At 39.2% G+C, this 10,654-nt stretch overlaps 2 protein-coding genes across 4 annotated transcripts; both read right to left on the reverse strand.

Annotated features, from left to right (window-relative positions):
- Nucleotides 1–887: 887 nt before the first annotated feature.
- Nucleotides 888–3,457, reverse strand: tnfsf13b (TNF superfamily member 13b). 3 transcript variants are annotated; one of them, XM_033986978.2, is made up of 6 exons: nucleotides 3,146–3,457; nucleotides 2,907–3,021; nucleotides 2,253–2,309; nucleotides 2,025–2,149; nucleotides 1,699–1,849; nucleotides 888–1,542 (listed from the first exon to the last, which is right to left on the reverse strand). In XM_033986978.2, exons 1-6 carry the CDS (start codon nucleotides 3,350–3,352, stop codon nucleotides 1,430–1,432), a joined length of 768 nt encoding a protein of 255 aa, XP_033842869.1. In that variant the 5' UTR covers nucleotides 3,353–3,457; the 3' UTR covers nucleotides 888–1,429. The 3 variants fall into 3 exon arrangements, with proteins under 3 accessions (XP_033842869.1, XP_033842870.1, XP_033842868.1); XM_033986979.2 differs by having other exon boundaries at nucleotides 894–1,542; nucleotides 1,699–1,855; nucleotides 2,025–2,107; nucleotides 3,146–3,447; XM_033986977.2 differs by having other exon boundaries at nucleotides 894–1,542; nucleotides 1,699–1,855; nucleotides 3,146–3,447.
- Nucleotides 3,458–3,949: 492 nt separating this feature from the next.
- Nucleotides 3,950–7,148, reverse strand: abhd13 (abhydrolase domain containing 13). Its single transcript, XM_033987410.2, has 2 exons — nucleotides 6,915–7,148; nucleotides 3,950–6,614 (listed from the first exon to the last, which is right to left on the reverse strand). Exon 2 carries the CDS (start codon nucleotides 6,578–6,580, stop codon nucleotides 5,534–5,536), a length of 1,047 nt encoding a protein of 348 aa, XP_033843301.1. The 5' UTR covers nucleotides 6,581–6,614; nucleotides 6,915–7,148; the 3' UTR covers nucleotides 3,950–5,533.
- Nucleotides 7,149–10,654: the final 3,506 nt, after the last annotated feature.

Consider the following 10,654-nt stretch of genomic DNA (forward strand, 5'->3'; position numbering starts at 1 on the left):
TTTCTGTGCTCCTTCCCCCCTCTCTGTCTCAGTGTGGGTCGCGCTCCTTGTCAAATGGAACCATGACTCTTTGGACAAAGTACTCTCCAAAGAAATGACCACCCACCGGGCTTTGTCTAAGTCTGCACCACTGGAGACAAGAGCCGAGTGTGTCTGGCTGAACCAGTCACTGTGGAGAAAGTGAATACCACAACATCAGTGACAAAGAACTATATCAAGTTTATTTTTTTCCACTTAGTCTACCCAAGAATCCATGCATGGAAAAATGCTTATTTCTGAACTATGTTTTGATGAATGTCTCAACACCAGTGCAACCAACATTTTGTTAGATTGCAAGGTCAATTACTCCCACTTTAAGGGATCAATAATTCATTCATTTTAGTGGCTTCTTGAGATTTCAAGACCTTGAGGTTGAACTGATAGAGTATTACATACCAGAAGGTCATTGGTTTAAGTCCTGGTCGGGGCATTATGTTTATGGTTATTATAATTTCTTATGTACAACTTGCTATTGTGCATTATGGATTGAGACAACCAAACATGGTGAAAAATATTTGTATAGGTTTATTTTCCTTATTGCGGATTAATACTTAAAGCAGCACTATGTAACTTTCTGAAGGTAGCACGTCACCTGCATGCCCCTTCATGGAAGTAGAAAGTTAAAACCACACATTCTTCATGTAGATATAGTAGTTTTATGTGGTACCATGGAATATTATAGCCAAATAAACAACAGTTATGTGAAAAGAAACAAGAGGAGGCTCTTCTCCAGGCCAAATAGGAGGCAGTTTTGTGTAGATGTGTCAGCTCACAGTAAGAGTGCACTGCATTATTCAGTATATTACAACATTGGAGAAAAAAAAAAGCTTTATTCAAGTCAAAATTTTTGCCAACAATGTAACACAGTGGGGCTTTAACAGAATATATGAACTGTGTAGGTGATTTCGACAAGCAAATGTCTTTCTGTATAAATCTTTTCTCTGAGCATACTGTATTTGGAGAAATGCATTGATATAGATTTCCATTTGTGCCTCCTGCGTAATGTAAATATGTGCTCAGCTTCTCAGGTTCTCTGGTGTCCTCAGGCTGTCCCTCCTCATTCAGCAGCCCCTCTCATGAAGTTACCACATACAGAGCATCAGTAACAATTTAGACAGGTTTATAGCTTCATCTCTGCCTGTTTGCTTTCGCTCTCTCAGGGTGCAGTTCCTCTTTGAAGCTCCCTCTAGTGATATCAACTAGAGTAGCAACCAATCCACACCAGATGATGTCATCTATTGTCCAGAGGTGATTTATATGTGAAATATTTAGAAATAAATGTTTATAAAAACTGATCATGTCATGAGGTGATATTTGATTTGGCAAACTACTGATAAAAGAAATGCATTTTTGTACAAGGTGACACTAATGAGGATTAAGATGAAATATGTCACACTAGTTTGATTGCTCCCATGAAGGTGCCTTCTCCATCCAGGGAAATGTTGGCTTTGGGCCTGGGAACCAGCACCTCCAAGTGGTCCCCAGATTCCAGCTTCACAACACCTAAAAAGGAAAATTTGTGTTTGGTTATTTAGTTGGATAGAAAGCCATTCAAATCCTCAGAATTGATGGCTAATAACTTAACCATATATATTCCTGCTTGTAGTTCATGCATAAGTAGTTGACCTTTGCTTCACAGAAACAATAAAATATGCTCACCACCAGTGTAGCAGGTGTTAAAAGAGTATTCTTGTCTCATATTTTTGATGCAGCGGAACAAAACCACATGAGGAGCCTCGTTCCCCACCACATTGGCCTTCCACCTGATGATCACTTGGCCCATGGCGACCTGGGTGTCCCTGTAGTAGACCTGTGTCTCAAGGTAAAAATGACACATTAATATGTATTTTCATACTACTAGAAATGCATTTAAATAAATATGACTTCCTTAACTGCAAAGAGCACTCCCTTTCTTCACTGTATTATGGCTGAGCAGTGATTCGCAACTCAGGAGCACCCTCTTGTGTTGAGTTTATGTTACTAACCTGGCTGTAGACATAGTAGTAGCCCTCCTGTATGATCCGTATTCTGTCCTGGTCCTCCACCAAGGCAGTACCTCGCCTCAGGCCTGTTTGCCAAGGGATACCAGTGTGTTCATCAAAGTCAAAGTCTAGTTAATAATAGAAATATAAATACAATATGAATACAATTTTGCTACATCCATCCAAACATACATTAACTTAGATGCATGATAAAAGCACTGTGAGGTGTACCTTTATCAAAGGGTTTCCTGCTGTCATTTGCCATAAACTGCAAACACGGCTGGGGTACTGACAATAAATGAAAAAGAAATTTGAAACATTAACATGAAGTTAGGACTTTTTACCCTACTGTTTTTCTTGTCAGGTGGTTAGTTTCCCAGCAATGGTCACAGTCACATTTGACTGGAATTTACACTCAATTTTAGTAGTAAATGAGACAATTTGCTTTTGCTTTTATTTTTAACTTTAAAGTGCACTATTTAACTTTTCTTGTGGGGTCCACTACCGTTTTGTCTCCATGCAAATGTCATTGATTTGCTTAGAATCTGTCACAATATGACATTAAATTGATTAAAAAACATGTATTCTTACTGTGAGTGGGATTGCTTTTTCACAGATCTGACCTGTAACTTGGCTTGATGGCATCATCTGCTTGTCTCCATGGAGATAAAAAAGAAGACAAGTTGATGGCTGACTGAAAAGTTACATAGTGCACCTTTATTGCGAGAGTCAATACCATATGTCCTGCATTGGTTGTATCATTTGTTAATCCCACCATAATGTCAAATACAAAAATACTGTATTAATCACTTAAGTAAAATTATCCCACACTGTTATATATGTATAATTTACAGCATATATAGTAGGTGGGTACATTTGAATTACCTAATGTTTCTTTACTAGTGGTCAATCTCTTTTTCCTTGTCAGTTTTGCAGCATTCTCTGACTCAGGCCTTTGCAGAGTCTCTTGGTTCCTTGTCTTGGCACAAATATTGTCCATCTGAAGAGTACATAGACTAAATAATAAAATACAACTAAAAGCAGAACAATACAGAATAATTAGAGTATGGGGTATTAAATCTATTGACTTATATTATATTAAACCTACACCCCATGGTCCTTACCTGGCTTATGTGCCCGCCCTCCTGTCCCTCCTGTCTCCTGCAGCAGACTTCAGCCTTGAGCAACTCCACCTCTGCACGGAGGCTCACCTGCTGGTAAAGCGACAAAGCAGAGAGCGAGGAGGAGGTGACAGCTGCCAGTGTGAGCAGGAGTACAGGCCAGGACGGCCTCCTCTGTGGCTCTATCCCTGGCTCCACACCTGCCGCCATTGGCACACACTCAGGACATAGCACTAGAACCGTTCCTCCTCACTGATCTCAGCTCACGCTGCGCCTCAGTAGATGTTGACTTCAGTCATATTCTCTAAAACCTGCCTATTTTTTTTTGTAAACTTCAATTTTCTTTGCTTTCGTTTCTGGTGTGTGTGCACAGAGTGTGTGCAGAAGGCAGAGGCAGGGTACAGTAGCTTCCTTTATTTTCTTTATTATGCAATTAATCAAACGCCGCTTCCTGCTCAGAAAATGTGTACCTTGTTGATAACCAACTGGGTCACACTGTTTTTCTAAATGTGAGGATCGTTATATTTTACTTTTTATGCATATATTTGGTGCATAATGTTTACTAATTTTGAACAAATAATGTAAATGTGACAATTAACTTTACCTAAAAAGTAATAGTATCTATGTGACTATTACTTGTCTTCTAGAAATAGTAGTATTTCTGGTCTCCGATGGCTGTATGTAAGGTTTACACCATATAAGTGAAGTTATTGTGAACTGAAAGAAGGAAGTGCCCTATATTTAAACATCCTAAATTTAAAGTGTCTGTTGTAGTCAAAACAAGTTTCTGCAAAAACATAGATGAACTTCATCTCAATGTATCAATTTATTGCATGTTACAGTACAGAAAATAGAAAGTGAAAGTGTGCTTACAAAATAAGTTTGATGTTTTGAAATAGAAAAATGGAAAAGCACTCAATACTCATTGAGATGAGTATTTTATGAGTATAAAACAATGGTTCATTCAGATGTCATTAATGTGGAGTAATTAAAGGATGTCCACTAAACACTGTGCTGCCTCAATACAATAGACTCTGTGCCAACACTTCTCATATACAGACCACGGCTCGAGTCACAAGTGAACACAGTACTTCTGCCACATCAAATTAAAACCAGACATTCACTTGGATATTTTCAGCAACACATTCAAGCTATGTTATGTGACCCAAGTCTGCACTCAAAATTAAATTAACACATTAGCAATTCAATCATTAGGAATAAAACTTAAATATACAAACTAATCACAAAAATCCCCTGAATTTAGACTGTACAAAAATTAAAGGAATTTAACATATTAAACAATATAATGCTTTGGTGCCAGTCACATTGTGAAAAAGAAATGGGCCATAACAGTATTACAACAATATTGGTAAGTACATAGACAAAGGAGAAGCTTGTTGAGGATAGTTTCATCGGGTTTTTGAACATCACAATTCTGTCACATTAATGCCCCCAATTATTATAATCTTTTGAATTATCAGATATTCATTTTGCAATAAGTTGAGTTGTGTTTTTATAAATGCACCCACATTAACAGTTTAGGTTTTCTTATTTTAACATTATGTGACAGACATCAGTGTGTCATATCTGGGGTGTGGATTTAGTACAGTGTACAAACAGTTAAAATATGGCTGAGGAAATGTGTAATCAAATGGCTTTGTTGCGTTGCTGTGCTGTGCACTGCAGTGTGCTGCATTTTGTAAGCCCAAGCAGATAACAGTGTTTTCATTGTCAGACTCTGCTCCACCCCTGGAAGACATGCACCAAAGGTTAATTAGCTCATTAAAAGCCCTCCAACAGACTACAGCCAGAGCGTCAGATAATCATGGGCTGACACCATAACCCACAATCAGTTGTTTTGTCTTTGAAATATTGCAAACAGTGACACACAGCAAAGAATAAAATTAAGAACTCGATAGCTATACAGTATGTGTGAGACTGGGCTTCATGGTGTACATCTTCAGTACTCCAGTAACTACCAGTTTGTGTCATGGTAGTTACTGCCTAGTAGCACACAAAGTCTTTTTAGATACACATTAGAAGACCAGATAAAAATTCATTATAAACATGTACAGAGTAGATGTTAACTGACTCAAAAGTAACTTATTTCGCTTCCCTTGCTTCTGGATATTATTCGTTAGATTATTAGGGTGCACTTTAGAGTGGTTAGGTCTACTCTGGGATCTTTCAGAAAAAGGTCATAAGTTTTACATGCATTCATAGCTGCACCACAAGACACCTATAAATCAGCAGAGCCATCCTCCCATGAACCTTTGAAGATTTTTCATAGCAATTACATTTACAAACAGAAGTAATAAAGTGAGATAAAATAATGTTGCAGACAAATGCATACAAATGTACATTCTTTGCCTCATCTTGTAGTCAACAGTTTTAAATAATAGTTACACTTGCAGAAGGCTGAGCACACTCTTCACTAGCATGGCTTTTAAGTAAGTCTTTCATAAACTGCTCCAGTGCAGCAAAGTAGCCCTGACACTGCCATGTGTCGTTGTGTGTGCCCTCTGGAAAAATAGCCAAACGTTTAGTCCGTGCTGGAGACAACTCATAGAGCTGTTTCATCATGACGGGTGGGATGAGCTGGTCAGAAAGACCAGACACAAACAGAGAGGGCATGCGGCACTGAAGCACATGCCGATAAGACAGGAACTGATTCCTGTAACACCACAAGGGCAAGAGGCGCATGGGCAAGAATGAGAAAAGGGTAGACGCCATATGAGGGATGCTCAGGAAGGTGTTCTCAACAATAATGGCAGCTACGCGATGGGGGTTGGCAGAAGCCAAGCGCACAGCCACAGCACCTCCAAGTGAACGGCCAAACAACACCACTTTAGTCTTGTCCAGATCTGGTCGAGTCATAACGTAGTCCAGTGTGGCCTCTGCATCCAAGTAAAGCCCATCCTCACTTGGCTCACCCTCACTTTTCCCATAACCTCTGTAGTCTATGAGCACTACATTGGCCTTCAGATTGACCAGCATAAGCAGAGCATTTGGCACTCTGTGGCCAATATTGCCAGCATTGCCATGGAAATAAAGAATAGTTGGTGGAGAGGAGGTGCTTTGATTGCCAGTTGTGACTCCAGGAACTGCATCCCCTCCAGTGTAGCGGAGTAGAATAAGGTTAAGTTTCACACCGTCTTTGGTACGAATGTAGACATTCTCATGAGGAATACCTGTAGGCAATGGGACATAGAGTCGAGATGAAGAGGGCTGGTCTGGAAAGTAGAGAAGCACATCCTGGAATTTGTAAAGTATGGCAGCAACAGAGGCCAGAATGAGAGCTAAGAGGAAGAAGCCTCCATACAGGTGAAAAGTGAGGATGAGAGCCAGAAGAGAGACGCGACATGCGCCCCAGGACCACGAGACCAGAGAGAGGGTGCAGCGCTCCAGAGCCCCCCACAATCTCCAAGGCTTCTCCATAACAGCGCCAGAGTAGAGTCACACAACACTCGATCTGCAAAGGAAGGAAATACACAACACACCGACAATGAAGTTAATGATTCATGAACAAAGAAATCTTACAGTAAATATTAGGCCTCGCGTCACATTATTATTACTGTACAGTATTAGCATTACACCCTAGAATTTAATAATGATATAGCCGTTACACTTCAATGTCAAACTTAAACCTAAACTTTTCTATCTTGCCTATATTAATGATGAAGTGTCACTTAACCTACACACAACTAGCTACTACTTACACCACATGAAGTGATGAGTGTATCAGCTTAGCAAAGGTTAGCTTTTAACTCACCTCTTCTCCATTTTCAACGTCTCAAGTACGACATGCTTTTGTCACAAGCCAGAACAACAACTCTAAACCATAGCATTAATCCGTGCGCAAGAATTGTGAACGATATCCTAATCTCGATGAAAATATAAAAAATGTCCCAATAACTAAAGAAACCGGTTGTGCTAGCATTCCTCGCACAGCTGGGTGTTAGCGTCGGGTGTGTTGCTCAAAAGCTTCCGTGTTATTTGGCAATGCGTGCCTAATAGTTCCGGTACACTTTTTCGCCCCTGCGCAATTGTCCTTTGTTAAATTAAAACTTTGACATTTTTCGCACAATTGATGTAACACATAACAATAATAAGAAACTGCTGCTAAACGGCCGTTGTACCCTTTTCTGACTGTAGGTTAATTTTGTGTTATTTTGTTTCTGTCCTCTAGGTGCTGCTCTTGGACCCGGTTTAACATGGAACGGAAGATAAAGAAGGTAGGCAATCAAGGAAATTGCAATTTAATGATATAATCGTGAATTATATGCACTTTGTCAAATGGAAAATGAGCAGATGTATGTGAAGAATCAAGGTCGAAAAAGGAATAATACAACCAAACATGTTGTCATAATTTTAACATTGACGCTACACACCTGCTGCATATCTCATAAACTAGCATATCAAGCACACTTTGTTAATAAGTCTTATGCACTGACTCTACCTAAAACCACGCCTGACTTTAATTCTCCTCCTCACTGTGTATTGATATAGCTGTATTTTACATCTTGATCACTCAGAGTATGACCTTGGAGGAAGCAGGCAGACCTGTGCAGTCTTACAGCTGTTGGTGGTTCAGCTCTGTCCTTGAGCCTCACTGATTTCATTTGATGTCTTTTGAGATGTGCAAACATTCTATTTTGGAAAATCATTATAAAACCATAGCCTCCATTTTTGAGAATCAAGACAAATAATGGCACCAGACTAAAATAACTGATGTGTCTGATACGTGTTATATAACATTTACCTCTGTGTTTTGGCTCGACTGGTGCAATGTGAACAGGCCCACATAGGTCATTAACTCTGCACCTTCAACAAAATATTGCATTAAGCCCTCATTCATATACATTTTTTGGCTTTACTGTCCAACAATTATTTGAAATATTGAACAGTAATCGCTGCAGCTCTGTAATACAGAGTTAGCCAGAAATAGTTATGAGAACTAGTGACAACTGGAAACATTGTAGGGCCGAAGGACACACTTATAACTCACCTCACACAATTTACCCACCGAGACGGATGGAGTGGCTCGGTATTATGACTCTTTCAAAAAATGACTAATGACACAGATGCTAAGCCATTGATGCCCATTAATTTTCCTGTTGGTCAGCATGTTTTAACTGCTATGGCTTTATCTCTACTCTTAATGGCAGCCAATTAGCATTGGCCAATTAGCATTTGTTTTGTCGTGTAAAGACATAACTGAACTTGTCTGATATCACATGATCATGAGTTATGCGTGTTTTATTTGCTGGAGACTGCCCCGTGCGAGGTGAGAGAAGTGCTGGTGTCCATGGCTACAATGTAAATGTGTTGTCACCGTGGAGACAGAGCATCTCTTTGAGTCGAGGAAGACAGCTACAGAATACAATCATAAGATTTATCAGAATGTTTGGACTATTCATCATATATGTAGACTTATACATATAGGATTGGTGAAAGGATGGATCAGGTCTTATAATCCAATAAATTAATTGGTTGCAGGCAGAGAACGTTTTCTGTTTATTTACCTTGACTTATATACTACAGTTGTGAGTGGTTGCATCTGCCAAGGGTAAATTAGCTAGAAATTGTTGTCTTAGGGTGTAATTAAGAGGACTCCTGATGATGGAGAAGACATTCCATGAAGACTAGCCTCATTTCTATGGCAATAACCCACAGACCAGATGCAGATGAGTACGCTATGACTTAGGCCTTAACAGGATACTTTAGTAAAAAAAACTTACTAAAGTCAATGCTATTTTTCTACTCTGCAACAAATACCTTAAATCTCAAAAGAAGATATCTCTATTTAGTCAGGCTATCCAGTATTCTTTGAACCTCATTAGCTGTCTTGTATCAGTTGCTACATTTATACTAATATAATACTGCCACAATAACTTGGTGAATAACACTTTGGCCAAAATATAACAGCTCCAGTGGTTGTAAAATATTGACAATATGACCCTATTTTTGTTTTTCTGTTGCAACACTGAAAGGTCTCCATCTGTGTGACAGATGATGATTGTTTCATCAGTGAATTTAACAAATATCTGTGTTTTATATGTTTTCCTCTAGACTGATAACCAATGGAGCGACTGACACGTGCTACAATCCACCAGGATTAGGACAACTAAAAATATCCAATAATGCTTCAGAGAAAACAGGGCAAAAATTATGCATATCATTGTTTTAAACGTCTAGATTACATTTTTGTGCATTTGCACAAAAAACAATCTTCTGTGTCTAGGGAGGTGTTCTCCTAGTGGAGGTAGATACCGAGACAGACCGAGGACACACTTTATCTCTCTGTGGCCTGGAAATGCCTTAAGATCCCCTTAAAAGTGCTGGAGGAGTGTTCGTAAAAAAAAGAAAAAAAAAGTTTGGTCATGGCTTACACAGCTGCCTCTGTAACCTGTGGTTTATATATGTGTCAATGGCATACTGATGTTGAGGAAGGTTTAAGGGCAATACAAACAGTGTGTTCAGTTTAAACAAAAAGAGCAAAAATATATCTACTTGGTGTAAAATTAAGCCAGGACATTTCTATGGAGAAAAAGACTCCTGTGTGCAAAGAGGTCATAAAGCCATTTGACTTAATTTAAGAAGAATCTTGGTCACTTTCAGAAAGTCATACAACTAACCAGGTATACACAAGTATTTGTTTTTGGTGAAAAAATCAAGTTGCCATAGCCTCCAATCAGGAGTAACAAGCGGGGACGGTACCGGTGTAAAGGCAATGTTTTTATAAATGTGTTGTGTGCATTAAAAATTATGTTTTTAAAAAAGCATGCACACTGTTAATCTCAGTGTAGCAGTAATGTATTGTTGTAAAAGTGACCTAGCACTGGTTCATTAGTATGTGTCAGCAGGTTACTCCCTGAACACGTCCTGCGGAGCTGTTGTCATTAAGAGAAATATCCCAGTGGGGGGCAAATAAGGCGGATAACACCAAACATGCTTTATTAATCACTGCAGGCTTAACAATTATCAGCAATCACATTAACGTGCAAATTAAACCAATGACCTGAGAGTAAATAAAGAACTCTGGCAGGCTTGGTGTTTTACATGTAATGTTACCAGGAAGTGGCAGTCCAGTCTGTGTTAAAGCTGTCCTTTAAATGAACTTTTCAGTCTTTGCATGTGTTTCCACTGGATAGACTTGTTAACAAAAGGGTTTAGTTTAGGCCACCAACATAAATATAAACATAAACATAATATATTAATTTCATGAGAAATTAGCACCTGAAAGTCCATCTGCCTTGTCTGAAGCTTAAAATGGCATCAAGTTCTCAAGGTACCTCCTCCATCACTAGCCATATTCTCTAGACACAATCTGGTTATTTTTAGAGTTGGTCTGAGTGATTGAACAGATGGGTGAAACGCACCAGTCCATGCTATGATAAACGCACTGTATATCTTCAGCTCCTCCGTCACTCAGGACTGTAGTAAGTCAGTGGAATGGCCGTTTTCTCTGGGAGCCCCTGTGATTTAACTCCAAACACTTGGAAGGCCTCG

The sequence above is a fragment of the Periophthalmus magnuspinnatus genome, chromosome 21 (assembly GCF_009829125.3).
Source record: "Periophthalmus magnuspinnatus isolate fPerMag1 chromosome 21, fPerMag1.2.pri, whole genome shotgun sequence".
In the NCBI taxonomy this organism is placed as follows: Eukaryota; Metazoa; Chordata; class Actinopteri; order Gobiiformes; family Gobiidae; genus Periophthalmus; species Periophthalmus magnuspinnatus.